Raw genomic sequence first — 16626 nt, 5'->3', positions numbered from 1 at the left:
TGTCTGTATCCTACATGTTAGGCAGCCGTCACGGGAGTCACCTAGGCTTTTTGTCTGGAAAACTATAACAGCGCTCCAACTCAATATCAATATGATAAATCAATTCATACTAAACGCCATTTCCTAAGCTTTTTGTCTGGAAAGTCGTACTAGGAAATGTGATTTCCAGCGGAGGTGAGGTCAGCTATTCACTCAAATTTGTTCCATTCCAGTGGCAAAAGTCCACAGAGATATGCCTAAAGCAATTGAACAGAATATGCCCATGATTTTTTATTTTTAATGCCTATCTCTTATTGCTAGAGACGCCTAATTTTTGATCAACTTTTCTTTACTCCCCCTTCCTTCATCTCAATCCAAACAGGCCTTAAAGTTTTATTTTGCGATTAAAAAGGTAATGGTGGGCAGGCTTAAAAGTATGGCAAACTCTCCTCCTCATGGAAACATTTTTAAAAAAAAATAATAATAAAAAAACAAAAAAAAAAAAAAAACATCTTGCATCTTAGAAGTTGGCAGTCAATTGCTTTATGTATCAAACTCTTACAAAACTTTTACTTAACAAAAATAAGTTTTAAACAAACTGCAAACCGGAAGACAAGTATGTTATCTATTTTTCCCTTTCTTGGTTACAAAAGCTTACAAGTAATATAAACTCAGAACACTATCTAGTTCAACAAAATAATAATTTAAATGGCCTATTGAAAGCGTATCTCACTTCTTCCCACCCCCGGAAACATTGAACTTGAAAAATATTATGTCTCCATCTTGAACCACATAGGTTTTACCCTCCTGTTTATACTTCCCAGCCGCCTGTTGGAAAAATAAACCCAAAAAAAAGGAGTTAATTGCCAAATTAGAACAGAATTCAATCATAGTCCTCAAAAGTTGAATCAATTGAAAAATAAAATAAAAATACAACAAATTTAACTTCTGCTTGATATTAAGTGCATCTTGATTGCATTTGGGATCTAAAAGCCATTTGACTAAGGAACCTCTCAATATAAATTCTAAATAAAAACCAATAAAATTTCTCTAAAATACACTTTTGGCCTCTGCAATTTATTCTAAATTCAATTTAGATCCCTCAAATTTAAAAAGTTACAAGTTTGATCCTAAAAGATTTAAAATGTATCAACTTAGTTCTTATGTCCACCTGCCGTTAAAGAAAGTGCATACGTGGTATATTGAATGCTGATGTGACACACTAAAAAGAATACATGGCCCTTTTCAATACAATAGGTATATTTCAGCTATAAAATTTAATAATTCTACCATCCCATAAGTACTCTTCTTATGGGATGGTACATTTCATATCACCCTAATACCATAGTAACAAACAAACAAACAAACCCCATATCTTCCTTCCTCGTTTAAAAAAAAATAAAAATAAAAATAAAAATATAAACCCAACAACTCAATCCCCAGAATCTTGATTCACAATCAATTTCCCTTAATCTCCCCATTTCTTTATCTACATCTTTTCTCTCTTCTTTCTCACTTACCAAACATCTTCCCATCACCCTCTCCATACCCAGCATCCCATCTTTTCTCTCTTCTTTCTCACTTACCAAACATCTTCCCATCACCCTCTCCATACCCAGCATCCCAACTTGTCACACGTGGATCTTGAGGATCCATGAGGAGGATAAGAGGCAACAAAGCATTTACACCTACAAACCTACCGATTTCATCTTTTCCTCTTCTTTACTTTGCTTTCTCTCTCTTCCCCTATGACCAAAACCCACTCCCTCCTCTAACCCTCATGGCTGACCTATCTTTTTGGTATCTCTCCATCTTCCTTGGTTCTATTATTTTCTCCCTTGGTCATTGAGGATTGAGATGTGGGTTTCAGCTTTATGACATGGGTTTGGTAATGGGAGTTCTATGAGGGATGGTGGTAGATTTCTAGAGGTGTTTGAGTGAGTTTGATGGGTGGGTAAGTGTGATTCCAAAGCAAGTGGTTGATTGAATGAGTAGGGGGTGAATCAGGTTGGTTCAGCCATGGGCATATCAGGATTACAAGCTTGGCCAATTGGGTAAATTAGATGTTTGGGTTTTTCTTGAGTTTTTAGGTGATTATTGCTTGACAATTTGGGAGCCTGCCAGTTGGTGATTTGGGCGTTTTACAGTGGCAAGGAAAGCATGCGTGCTGTGTTTGGTTGACAAGACAGTGGCAAGGAAAGCATGCGTGCATTGTGTTTGGTTGCCAAGAAATTGGCAGAGTGAGACTGTGCTGTATTTGGTTGCCAAGAAAGTTGGGGGAAATGAGTGTGTATGCGCACACACGAGGGTGTTTGGTTGCCAAGGAAGGAGCAGAAAGTGTGTGCATGCAGTGCTTGGTTGCCATGAAAGTTGGGAAATGAAGGACAGGAAAAGAAATTAATCTATTTGCAATGTTTAATTTAATTATTTTGAGAGTAAATTTTTAGTTGATGTATCTTTTTTTAATTAAAATTAAGATGATGATGTGGCTTTTTCAATGACAATTTTTTTTACAAAAAATTATATAACACATAAGCATCCCGCCAGCCACCTTAGCAAATTTTGTAAGCCAGATAATGGCAAGGATGAGAATGACAAACTGTTTAAAAGATTTAAGGACTAAAATGAAATACTAAATTTTCTTGAGGACAAAAATAAAATCACCCCGAAGCATATTTAAGCCTTTTTTATTATATAAGTACATATTTAAGCCTTCTATAATCCTAACATCTCATAATTACTCGTTTTGTAGTACATTTTATATTCACTAGAATACCATATGTCACTCTTTGCCATACTCATAAAAACTCTAACTCCAAGGAATCTTAGACTACAATCAGTTCTGAAGCCCATGCAATGCCTAACACTGCTTAGCCCATTGCAACCCATCAAACTTAACCTTTTAGTGCGAGATCCAAGACAAGATTTTCAATTATTTTATCCTAACTTTGTTTAAAACAAATTTATGTGCTCTTAATATTACCGATTTTTAGGGATTGGAGAAAGCTACCTCTCATTTGTGTTACGCATAGGACAAATAGGCTTATAATTGACCCCCAAAACCAACAAAAATAAAACCAAAAAACAAAGAGTTGCATATTCACTTGGGTTGCAAACTAGCAATGGCCAGGTGGAAGTAAATGTTTATAGCCACATACAATATCTCAAAGAGTGAAGTATATATACCTTTACAGCTGCCTCAGTACCAAGTTCCTTTAGATCTTCAAATTTCATTACCTAAAATAACCAGAAAATCCACATCATTAATTTGAGAATGGGCAGGTTGGAGGTAATTTTAGGCAATTTACCACCTTCAAGAAATTTGAATTTTCGCTTCAACTAAAATTCTATTACAGAAAGTATCAAGTAATTTAAAATAAAATCTTATATCAATTTTAATTATTTTGATTACATATCATAATTTAATTTTATGTTCCAATTTAGTAAAATTTACACATTACACACAATGCTTGCACCAAGTGGCTCTGTATATGTATGTATTACATATACATTACAAAATTAATGTGTTTTGTAATGTGACTCATTACTTATTAAGAGAGTTTTTTTTTTTGATAAGTCATTACTTATTAAGAGAGTTAATTTACTTTAGATAAAATTCAATAATAGTTTCATGTACTCACTAGTTATTGATATAGTTTCAATTTATTTACATATAATTTTCAAATAGGCCATGCAGCATGGGCAATATACTAGTGAACAATAATGCTTGGAATAAAGAGAACTGCCAAAGAATGGGTTAGGAACAACCTCAGCACAAATGAATCCTCTCTCAAAATCAGTGTGGATTGCCCCCGCAGCTTGGGGAGCCTTTGTATGCTTTCTAATTTGCCAGCATTTGACCTACAAAATAAAAATTATTTGGACATTCAGCCATTAATTCATCAAAGCAATGATGAGGAACATGGTACAGCAAAGTTATAGACAGGAAGAACATAAAATGGAGAAAATAATGTTCAAATCATCAAATATGGACGGTGATGGAGTGGTCTTGGTTGATTCAAATCAAATGGTTCATTAGATTTAAAGAAAGAGAGCAGGTAACCAAAAAAATGATAATGATAATAAGAACTACTAAGGAAGATATATTACCTCATCAGGTCCTGCAGTGAAGAAGTATATAAGATTAATTGCAGAAAAACCAGTCTTTATGATCTTTGGAAGGGCACTGCAGCAAAGTAGAATGTATTAGTCATAGTTATCTACAAACTTCTTTTTTGGATATGTAGTCTAAGAGTTTAAGACAAAACAAAAGAAACAAATAATTGGAAGCACACAAACCAACATGGACAAAATGATTTAAGAAACTAGAAGGGCTGAGATACTCAGTGGAAACAACACTTCCTTAGTGGTTGCTGGAGAGGCTTGCTCAAAGAAAAACCAGCCTTTAATTGAAAGGTGTTAGAAGTATGTGGTTAAATGATTAGATTTACCATATCCTAATAGCTTAACCTTTTGGAAAAATCGGTAATTTGACACGGTATCAAAACAAGAGGTACTAAGTTTGATCCTTGTCTACTCCACTCTACCTTCCATTTAAATTCCCATGTGTTGGGCCCCACCTATAAAAATGTAGTTTGAGCCCACACATGAGGGGGAGTGTTAGAAGAATGTGGTTAAATGATTAAATTTACCATATCCTAGTAGCTTAAATTTTTGGGATAATCGGTAATTTAACAAAAGGTTCACATGATATACACAAAGTTAAGCCCTTCAATTGGCAGTGTCAGATGCAAATTGAAAGTTTAGAGGTATATACACGCCAGAGTCTTCACAGGACTAAAAACACCCTGTAATTTCTGATTTTCTCTAGTACAGCAATACTGCAGAACACGGCCAAGGAACGTGACCTAAACACAGCACAGATATGATTTACTAAATAACACAAACTCTTTAATTAGACATAACAGTCTAATGGAAAAAGGACAAAGGCACAACATAACATGTCCACGTGTCTTTCTGTAAAAAGTTTGAACTCCACATATCAGATTACAACTTTGTCTTACTCTTATTTTCTACATATCAATTTTGGTACTTAAATTTTGCCCCATTAGAGTTTCCAAAGAAGTAATCAAATCCTTAAAGTTTGAAAAAATACCCAATTGGTCCTCAAAGCTTGTCCCATTTTCCAATTTGGTGTTTAAAGTTTTGTAAAACAATTACCCTTTTTTCCTTCTTATATTATTGTATTCTCTCATCACCCAAACATGGAGTAGAGATATATTAAGCAAACTCAAATTAGAAAGTGAAAAATCTTATTCCTTTTTTTTCCACATCAATTCCACATGGTAATAGTAAGCCATCACAACACGTGGTACTTTTAATCCACCCGCATAGATAGCATATAAGTTTTAGGCTATACAAACCCTTTTTTATTATAAATGTGCCCAACCACATGATACGTTAGTGCTCAAATTAGCATGCAGATCAAATTGGATCATTTTACAAACTTCAAGGATTGATTGCTACTTTTAAACTCCAGGGACTGAATTGGAAAATTGTGGCAAACTTCAGGGACCAAAAGTGGTATCTGCCCAAAAACTTATTAATGCGAATGAACTGTGAAGTCATCCCCACATTGTCTTTGAAAGTCCTAAGCATGTCAGCCATTTGCTCCACAAATGTTCAAAATTCGGAACTTCATTAATTTTACAATAACCCATATACCAATATTCCATAGTAATTTGTTCACAGTTCTATGAGTCTGGGAGAGCAACAGGTACCAACACGTCTTCCATAATAGAGTTCCTTGATACATGTGTATCACCATACTTTTGAAAATCTTTTGGATATATGACCGATCAAAATCATCTAAAAGTCCAGCAAAATTGGATATTTCCTAAGAATAGTGATTGAAGACTTTAAAATGCCCATAAAATATTTTGTGCGGTAGGTTTAACTGTCAATACTCAATACTTAGTGAAAGTGATTGAAGCCAGAGTTCAGAAATAATCATTAAAACAGAGGTCAAGAACAGGGATGTGACCAAACCAATTGTATCAGATGTTCAGAACCAAAGTTTTGGACAAAATTTGAAATTCCAACCACTTACAATAATTTCAAGCCCATTCCAAGAAAAACTCAGATAGAAATACCACAGGAAATATGATAAGACGATGAGATCAGCAACTGGAAGTGCTCCAGTTCAAGATTTCCTAACCTAACACAATCAGGTCCAATTATGTAACCATAACGAGTCCCTTCTCCTCCACTTACAAATAACTTCTATCAATACTGGAAGCCAGTTTCATCCATGTATTCTCACAAAATCTCCCCAATATTTCTCATTGGAGGGGAGAAAATATGAAAACTTCTAAAGGAAAAAGTGTCTTCATTATTACACCTTACAGACTGCTATCACTCAAGGTTGAAGTATTGATATTCTAATTGAAGTTTTTAAAGAGAGAAGAAGACAAAACACTGGGTACCACACATTAGAATTTACAGGAAAGTTAGGGAGAAATTGAAACGTCCCTTTACATCTTAAGAGAATAGTTAAAGGTATTAGGTTTATGTCATTGTAAAGGCCCAAGAGGCCCAATTATGTTGTAAGCATATAAGGCTAACTCAAGCTTCTAGTCTATATATACCCTATTAAGGGTTCACTGTAAAAGTTGACTTGATTATTCAGTAAGAATGTAGCCACTAGGGCTTTATCTTGTGGATGTAGGCCAAACCACGCAATCCCTTGTGTTCTTCTCTCTTTCTTACTTCCGCTTCTTTATATTATTTTATTCTCATCTTTAACAAGAATATTATAAGTGAAGTAATCAAATGCTGATAGGTTTACAATGGTTAATCAACACAAGTTCACATAATATATCTTGCATCAGCTCTACATTCCTAGCATTAATTTTTCAAATTAATGTTAAATTTGCAACCACAGACCACATAATGCTATTCCTCTTTCAAATAGCTAAACATTTACATAAAACTTTAGCAGTCATCTTTTCCTCGTCAGTAAAAACATACCTTTGAACATTGTTCTCTTGACAGTACTTTGCCGCTTCATCTTCTGGCATATCAGCAAGATTCCTCTCTAACACACCACTGAAAGGAATAATTGGTTCACCCCCATGCTCCTGTACCCTGAGGATAAAAGGAATTATGTGACTCTTAGTCCTTTCCACAAATAGCAATTCTTAAGGAAATTGAAGGAAATTAAAAGGCTTTGAGGGATGGGGGCGGGGTGTTGGTGGTGAAGGAGAAGAAAGAGATGAACTCACTTGCAGTTTTATCAAGGTGTAAAGGAAAATATAGCAGAAAAATATTCAGTGTAGGCAGAACACAAAGAATGGTCATTTGAAGCAGGGGGAGAGGGGAGATATAAAATTTTCTTTGTTACTCCTCTAGTGCTTTCTTTTTTTCCTTTTTTTAAACCATGGTTAGAAATATCCTAAATCTACCCCCACCCCTGCCCCCCGGGGTCTTGAACCTGAGACCCCCTTCTCCCTTAGGTAATAACTACTAAGTACCTAGGGAGGTGCCATTAGACCATTAACGTCATTGGCATTTAAAGCTTTCTAGAGTAAGCAATCATTACGTCTACTAGATGCACTGATGCAGTAAGCTCAGTTTAGCTAAAATGGCCAGCTGTGGAATTTGCTAAAATCATAATTAGGTTTTTCTTCACACAGACTCCACAACCACACATTAGTGTCATAAAATACTTCCCCGTTTGGTAGGGCATTTCAAGCAACCTTTTGAGCATTTTAAACACACTTACACACATTTCCACACACTTTCACCCACACGTATATCAAAAACACCCAAACAACATTACTCAAACTCCTCTACCAAACACCCCCTAATGTTTGCACATTAGCTCCAAACTCAACGCAAGAGGGATTTATGATAGGTAGCTCACATTATAGAAAGTTAAGATAGGATATAATTAAGACACATATCATGAAAGTCACAAATAGACACACACAAGCAAAAAGACAGACGTCATGAAAGCAACAAACAGACGCACATCGGAAATGAAAAGTCAAGATACTAATTTATGGAAAAATACTAATTTATGGAAAATAAAGGACATACCAAGCATGAATCTTGGGCAAAAATTTGTTCTTTTTTCTTTGGTAATCTTTCTCATTCATGTTAACCTGCAGAGAAAATAGGATATAATTAAGATCACATTAGTTTTTTTTTCTTTGATAGGAAAACACAATCACATGCTTATACAGATTAAACTAATGACCACATCCTCCATCCCTTATTTATCATCACTACAGTTTTCATCCTAAAAACAGCCAAGAACCATAACATGGATATGACCCTGACTTCATTCCTATGATATTATACACAACAATCTCTCTCTACCATATCTTAAAATCTCAGCAAATAGAGAATGCTTTTCCCTTATTGGTCACCAGATAAGAGGCACACTACAGAGTGAAATTTCTAATTGTTTTCTACTAGTAAGACCAGAAACCCAGAGACTGACAGACCAATGTTGGACCACAGTGGCAGATCAGTTGTTAATTTATCTGGGTTGAGGTGTCTGCCAGTATATTTATATATAATGCAAAACTTAGGTAGCAACACGTTAGGTTCCCCAATTAAAATTCAAACACTTGATAAAATTGACCAATAAAACTTAAAACACAAGCATTGTTATCATTTCTAAAGACAATTAAATTCCATGCACTGCAACTAATTGGAGAACATAATGTACTGCACCTAATGTACTATACTTGAGTTTAACCCCATTATATATTTCAAAGATACACTATTTTTTTTCCTCTCCTTCCTCAGCAATTCTTGATGCATACACTGTTGTTGAATTAGATTCAACACAATTTGAGAAGAGGATATTTTAAACATTTAAGAGTTTTGGGAGAAGTTAAAAACAGTTATAGTGGAAACGTGTACTCAAATTAAGAGATTTCAAGATGCATAATTGGTAGTAGAATCATGGACAAACTTAAATTTCTCAATTTACTTTTTTTTATAGGGTAATAATTCTTAAATTGCTCAATTTATTTTTTTATAGGTAAGAATCATTTTAGAAAAGAACAGTCTTTTAAAGACTTTTTAAGTATTTCTGTGGGACTAGTCTTGACAAAACAAAGAAATGCAAACCAAAAGAGTTTTATTACAATTATATATAAATATATAATGATAAGTCCATAATTTTTTGATAGAAAACTAAAACTTGCATTGTACAAAATTGAACATGTGACCTCATCCACCACCCCTTGATTGTGGGAGGGGAAGAGGTCATTTGGTCCAAAGAACATTAGCTTGAACAGTCCATTATTATATAGTTACATTTGGGTCAAAAGCCATAATTGCCAATAAATAATCTGATTATAAGAAAAGCCATTGGATAACTGACGAGATCTTTTTTTTTTTTTTCTTTTTGGCTCTTAAGACCCACGCCCCAGCACCCGTTTACCATCCAAGCTGAGGCCAAGGATACTGAAGGTAAAAGCTAGCTATAAGTGTGCTTAAGTGCAAAGCACAAGAAGCTTAGCCCTTTTCGCCTCTAAAGCGGGGTGCATTTACAAAAACAAGCTTTTCAAAAAAAACAAATGTGAAATATAGCAGTCATATTGTAATGCTATTGATAATCAATGTTGATTTGTTATACAAAACTCAATTTTATGATATGATATCATACACCTAATGATGCGGGAAGATTATTATTTAGTACTATTTATGTTTGCAAGTCAATTGTACTTTTATGTTTTATGTCCTATTAGTTTATTGGGCAACTAGTATTTTAATTTGGAAGCAAGGTTATTTCTGTAATAAGGCAATTAGGGTTTCCTAGCCAATTAGAACTAGGGTTTAGCAATCCTTTATAAGCATCCTATTGTACTCCTTGAGGAGATAGTTGATATTTTGATGAATGAAAAAATGTCTGTTTGGTCTTTCTTTGGTCTGGTGTTGACTCCAAGTCTACTCTAGGTGCTGACTCCTAGTGGTTTCCAAGCTTAGTGCTGACTCCAAGCCAGGCTTAGGTGCTGACTCCTAGGTCATATCCCTTTATTTTATTGTTGTTTCAGTTTTGTTCTGGTTGTCCTGCGTCAATTTTGGTATCAAAGCAGACACTGATCTATTTGAAGCATCACCGCACCACACTACAGTAACCCAGATTTCAAACCAAACGCAAAATCTACCAAATTCCCAGACCCACCGTGAATCACCAATCCCTCCTTCCTCAAGCCATATCGCCACCATTAATATAAACAACCCAGCCACTCCAAGACCCCAACCCCACTGACACCCCTTTACCCATACTAAAAGACGTAAAACTCCATGTAGAAAGACACTTCACAAACAGCTCATCTCATCAAAGAAGACTCAAGCAAGACGAACTTTCCCTAGGCCAAACAATCTTGAGATGACAATTATGATCGTCTTATGCGCAATGAGGATGGTGGTTAAATATTTTAGAATTGCATTGCACTGCTTTTGTTAGGCATTGAAATCATTACTTGACATTCTAATGCCAGGATGGTGATTAAATATTTTAGAATTGCATTGCTTTTGTTAGGCATAGAAATCATTACTTGAAATTCTATTGCGAGGATAGTGATTAAATATTTTAGAATTGCATTGCTTTTGTCAGACATAGAAATCATAAATTGACATTCTAATGCTTTTTGGCCTTTGTCTTTTGGGAATGTTTTGATTCAACCATGTACTTAATGTCTTTATTTTAATCATAATATCACATAACAAATATCATGATTACGTATATTTTGTAAAGCACTAGAGAAACATAAAAAATGTTATATTTCAATCTTTTATATGATTAGTTGGTCACTTGATCGTTATAATGTTTATTAATAATTATTTTTCAATTTTTTACATTATATTTTTAAATTTGCACTTCATTTCAATTAAGCATGTGCTTGAAGTTTGCGCTTACGCTGGCCTAGGTGCAAAAGACAGATCTATTACGAGACAAGCATAGCTAACTTAGTCTAGGACCATTAAGAAAATTTATCTTAACATGAAAAGACAACTCACCAGGTACACAACTGGTTTTGCAGTAAGCAATTGAAAAGTATTCAATATCTCAATATCAGCAGCTTTCCACTCCCCAAGACGGACATCTTTTCCTTCAGTAATCCATGCTTTGACCTGTAGAAATTTAACAACACCATATTTGTGACACAAGGGCGACTGTATGAAACGAACTTTCGTGAATGCAAGCATGCTCAATTAGTACAAAAATATATCATCTACAAAACCTTAAGAGTCTATGTAACGGGAAAAGGATTAAACAAAGATGCACTCAAGGATCAGATTTCATGCTTTAACAGAGAGTTTGATTTTTTTTTTTCCCTGGATTATGGAAGGCAATCAAATACCTTTAACAATTTTTTTTTATAAGTCAAAAACTTTTACAATTATAGCATTCTCTCAGGCACCATTGGTTCATTTCATGTTCTCAGTCGATGGTCTAACGTAATCAAGGACTTGAAAGAACTCTCCCAATGATTACAACCCATTTTCATACCTTGTCTGAGGGTTTTCCCATTCATGTATACATATTTTAACTATATATTTATTTGGAAAGCAGTGCAATCACATTTTATATGTAAATACTTACAAAGGGAAATAGAAATAAATGTGTTTGTACACAAAAACTAAAAGTGAATTTACTACAGCTGTAAAATAATTCATACTTTGACTCAGTAATCAGTATAGATGCAACAACGCAACCAATATGTCTTAAACAAACCTTGTACAGTATGGATAATATCTTCAGCTACTTCAACGTTACCACACATGACTAAAGGTTGCACATTCAAGTAAGCATTACTGTTTCCCGCTATCAAAACACAAACCTTTAGACAGAGCTCATGCTCTATTTTTAACTGCTTGTCATTGCTCCTCTTCATGCTTTTCTCAAGATCTTCTACTCTCCTTTCCATAAATTCAATATCCTACATATAAGTCACATGAAAGGCACATGGTTAGAAAATTTCTTCAAATATGGACAAATAAATAGGTAAGTTGGAAAAAAAAAAAAAAAAAAAGGAGCAATACTACAGGGATGTTGAACAAAGAAATTTATAGACTAACAAAATCATAATTAGGAGAAATAACCATCAAAACACTAAAAAACTGCCAATGAAGAAATGCAGGTACAAATAATAATACCTACATTGAAAGTGGTATAAAGATGAGAAGGGTATGAACTTATCAAGTTCATGATGCACTATATGTTACTCCTAAGATTTTTACTCACCATCACATATATGAGTTTGCTTGTATTACCTGATGTCATTTTGTGTATCTTATGAATCATACAAAAGACTTCTAAATACCTGCAGCTAGCAACGCCATTATGCCCCGAGTTTCCAATGTCTAAGACATATACAACATCATATAAACTATAACAATTTGTTTCCCAATCCTCATTGTTTGTATTCTAGGTCCCTTACTACCATGTGGAACCAGCAAAAGTAGGAGGCAAAATGACCAGCCATTATGGTTATATCTGCATATATCTAAAGAGGCCAAAGACTGCAACGCAGCCAGCAAGGTTAGAACTGAGTAAAATTTCATCTTCTTCCAAATAAGTTTTATAATTAAATAAATGAATTTTTTTTAATAGTAATGAAATTTTATTGAATAAACAGTCCCAAGTACACGGGGGTTGTACTCAGGGAGCGGTACATCAAACTCTCAAACTACAATGCTCTTAACACATATATGAAAGTAAAACAGGGAACAAATTGAAAAGCAACACTCCAATCCAGCAAGGTAAGACAGAAGAAATATTTAATCTTAAGAAAAGACCATTCACATCCCTCAAAACTTCTAGCATTCTGTTCCCTCCAAATACACCACATTCTGCAATTAACTATGTGAATTTCACCAAGAAAATCTTCTATAAAAAGAAAATTGAGCTAAAGTTCCATGACAGTTTATTTATAAGGTCATCAAGAGTGCTAGAAATTAACTTTAGAACATGTTTGGGGCTCCATATTTAGGCTTGGAATTAGCCAAACCCCATCCCAAGCTTAAGCATGCATGCACAAATCCAACTTATATAGACAAGGACCCATACTCTTTTCTTTTCTTTTTTGATAGGTAATAGAAGTTTTATTGAAAAAAAGTACATCATGTTCACAATGATGAACAATCTGTACTTGAAACAATTACATACTCTTTTCATTGAACTTTTGTCTTGATTCGTAAATCAAAGAACAAGAAGAGAGAATTGCCACAATCCAATGTTCTTTTGTACTGCCATCAGTGCCATGAAACAAGTACCAAACCATTTAATAACAAGCTGAGGGTGGGAAGGGGGGTTGGGGGGGAAGGAATCTTCTAGCGGATATAAGAATATGTTCCTCTCTTTTGCTCTCTTTAATATACTCAGAGAGTTATGCATCAATATGACACCAATTCCTCACCCATATCCTTGTCATGGCATCTCTCTTTCTACCCCTCACACACGCACGCGTGCGCGCACACACACACACATCATCATCATCATCATCATCTATACATCTCAAGGACACCAACTTTAGACTTTATTGAATGTAATATAAATCATAAATTCCAATGCAGGAATCAGCCATGTTCTACTTGATTTGCATGCATTTAAAAACTATTGATGAAAGAAAGCAGTAGCTATAAATACTAAACTCATGACTGATAGTCAATACAAGAAGTTAAAAAATATAATGCATACCTTTAGCCGCAATTCTTCGCTAATAGTCTCTAAATCCCTTACAGGATCCACGGAGTCATCAACGTGGATGATATCTGGATCTTCAAATCCACCTAGGGGGAAAAAAGGAAAGTAGAAGTGAATATTACAACAATAATATACTCGATAGGTGACAATTATAGGGATGACATGTTATTTTAATTTTAAACCAAGCAGAAAACCAATTACACAAATGGAAGCACACATACAAGAATCAAGATCATTGAAAGACATAAATACAACAGAATTAACCGTAATATTTGCTAGGAATATAACCCATAGATATATGATTCAACAAATTGGTAGAGCATGTAAATTGTAAAAGTAGATGCAACATTCATACATGTACTATTCAAAATATAAGCTTCTTACGTAAAACATGGAAAATGCCATCAACTGCTCGTATATGAGATAAGAAATTGTTGCCCAACCCTTGTCCTTCATGAGCACCTTTCACCAGTCCAGCTATATCATGGATCTCTAAAAAAGCTGAAACCTGAACACAGAATTACATGAATATGTAAAAGAACAAGTTAAGAATTATGAACAAACAAATAACAAAGTAAATAAAAACTTATTTATCCTTTTTTTTTATTTTCACAAATCCACATGGAAGTGTATATATCAGGTTTTTTAATTATATTCTGGATGAATCTTTCATCAACAGGTACTCTCTTACATGTAACACTGCCACCACTTTCCATCGCCATTTGGCCTCTAAGAAATTAAACTTAACCTAATTGATTCAGAACATGCAAGGTACTTTCCACTTTTCAATAACTTCAGATTAGTCACAATATGCAAAGCTCATTTTAAAAGTCAAAAGCTTGTATCCTGAAATTTTCTAGATCCTTGTCTTATAGTTTTAGTTCCTTTGTGATTAATTATTTAAGGTATTCATGATACTGGCACACTCTTACAATCTTTAAATCTGGGGTTCTGACAAAGTAAAGAGAACTGCTTCCTAATTTTGGACACTTCTTGCCACCACCTTCATCATATCAAATCATTCACCAGAGAATAGGGGCTTTATACCAAATATTCTTCCCTTTGGCAAATCATAAATTATATTGTAAAGGTTACTGGTATTCAAAGAAGAAGAAAGGACCAAAAAAGAAAAGAAAGAGATCTATAACTTCAATTAACACCTTATATTAAAAATATGGAAAATCTCTCTCAACTCTTTTTCCCTTTAGCCACTTTCACAATTTAAAGGGTCTTTGAATGTCAGGATGTCTCTAGGCCAAACAAGGGACAAAGAGGACTAATCAGGTCAGGAATTATACATAAAGAGAATGCAGCATCCACTAGATCACCAGGTTTTTGGTAAATCTTACCTCACAGGAACGCAATAGAAGGCCTAAGCTCAATAATGGGGAGGTGAAATTTATTAATCATGGTTCATCTTAAAAATCTTCACCGTTGCATATGGAGTTGACGATTTCAAAACAAGAGATTTGAAGAACAATTTGTAGTCTAAACTCATTTTTTTTAATAGATTGATCTAATCTAAATCGATTAATGCAAATTTTAACCAACCACAATGGATTTTGAGTTTTGAGGATTTTGCTCCCACAAAAACGCTTGTGTCATGAATTTGAAATAACAATAAGGCTCAAGTTAAGTCCATATATGAATTCCATCAAATTGTACTTTTTATACATATATTAAAACCATTTAAACTAAAAACTGAAATCTGATCCTTCTCTCCACATACTTCCATCAAATAAACTAATTGCAGATAGTATTTTCATTAAATAACTAAGACTTAATCCCTAATGCCAAGCATTCGTAAATCAGATCGAGAGGTTCATATATACTTCTAAATAAAAGTAAATTTTAAAAGGGTAAGGAATATTCCAGCAACCCTTTTCTCCTCTTCAAGAGGCTTCAAGAAATGGAGTCACAAACCTCGCTCTTCGGCTTGAAGGAGCTGCAGAGCCATTCGAACCGCTCATCGGGGACATTAACCCGGGCCTCATTGGGCTCAATGGTACAAAAGGGAAAGTTTTCAGCAGGTATTGCGAGTTTTGTCAGCGTGTTGAAAAGAGTCGATTTGCCAACATTTGGCAATCCAACCTGAGAAAATCAATAAGACCCATTAAATATATATGTTACAAACACATCAAAGTTAACAAATTTATTACACAGACTATAAGAAAACAATTAACAAATAAATACACTGCGATATGCTCAGAGTTAGTCCCATCATCGAAGCACAATGCTATACATTCAAACAAAATGTATAATAAATCAATAAGAGCATGAACTTGCATGGACAATTCAGCATAACACCATATTCAGAATAACACCATATTCAGAAAACTATAACTAGTACAAGTATCAACAAAAAATGTTGAGTTTTCTGGGAAACCAAACAGAGGCTAAGTGAATAATGAATCTGGAAATGGATTAGAAGCGGAAGCGTACAATTCCAATCTTGAGGTGAGATGAGAATCGACCAAGAATGGGTCTCTCTGCAGGTGCTTCCTTCGATTTCGAGGCTTTTGGAGGCATTGTTTCTGAGTTTTGAGGGAGAGAGAGAGTGCGGGTGTGGTAGTGAGCGCAAAGCAGTGGGCGGGAGGCAAAGGAGAGTGAATTCGAGCCTCTCTTCTCTTGTCTTCTGGGAAAGGTTAGAAGTACAACCCTAGTCACTCCACAGCTCACAACTCATAAGCGATCAGGTCCTCGCGTTAGCACAACGCGTACAAATAAAACCCAAGCTAGTTTTTTTTTTTTTTAAGAATAAGAAATAAATAGAAATAGACAAAACTTTTATTAAAAAAAATTTAAAATTTGTAGAACAACATCTTTTTGAAAAAATATTAACAAAAAAGTATATGGATGAAACATTTTAGTAAATTATACTATTTTTAAAATTTTTTTTTAAAAAAAGTGAAACTCGAGTCTCTGAAACTCGAGTTCCAAGATTTTTCACAAGG

General features: G+C 34.5%; 1 protein-coding gene across 1 annotated transcript; it reads right to left on the bottom strand.

Annotated features, from left to right (window-relative positions):
• Window positions 1-497: 497 nt before the first annotated feature.
• Window positions 498-16385, bottom strand: LOC126726688 (obg-like ATPase 1). The gene is made up of 12 exons (XM_050432013.1): window positions 16115-16385; window positions 15596-15763; window positions 14057-14180; window positions 13667-13758; window positions 11808-11906; window positions 10984-11097; window positions 8041-8105; window positions 6970-7086; window positions 4090-4165; window positions 3748-3840; window positions 3166-3216; window positions 498-807 (listed from the first exon to the last, which is right to left on the bottom strand). Exons 1-12 carry the CDS (start codon window positions 16199-16201, stop codon window positions 709-711), a joined length of 1185 nt encoding a protein of 394 aa, XP_050287970.1. The 5' UTR covers window positions 16202-16385; the 3' UTR covers window positions 498-708.
• Window positions 16386-16626: the final 241 nt, after the last annotated feature.

Source organism: Quercus robur, chromosome 5 (genome assembly GCF_932294415.1).
Source record: "Quercus robur chromosome 5, dhQueRobu3.1, whole genome shotgun sequence".
Lineage (NCBI taxonomy): Eukaryota > Viridiplantae > Streptophyta > Magnoliopsida > Fagales > Fagaceae > Quercus > Quercus robur.
This window is presented reverse-complemented; position numbering and strand designations above follow the sequence as displayed.

What these genes read in the sequence shown, in the direction of transcription:
- LOC126726688 (XM_050432013.1), bottom strand. Translation starts at nt 16,201, where the DNA reads ATGCCTCCAAAAGCCTCGAAATCGAAGGAAGCACCTGCAGAGAGACCC. An exon ending in CAAGAGAACAATGTTCAAAG is followed by an intron (nt 4,166 to 6,969) that starts GTATGTTTTTAC and finishes ACTTTGCTGCAG; the next exon opens with TGCCCTTCCAAAGATCATAA. An exon ending in GAGGATTCATTTGTGCTGAG is followed by an intron (nt 3,217 to 3,747) that starts GTTGTTCCTAAC and finishes TGGTTATTTTAG; the next exon opens with GTAATGAAATTTGAAGATCT.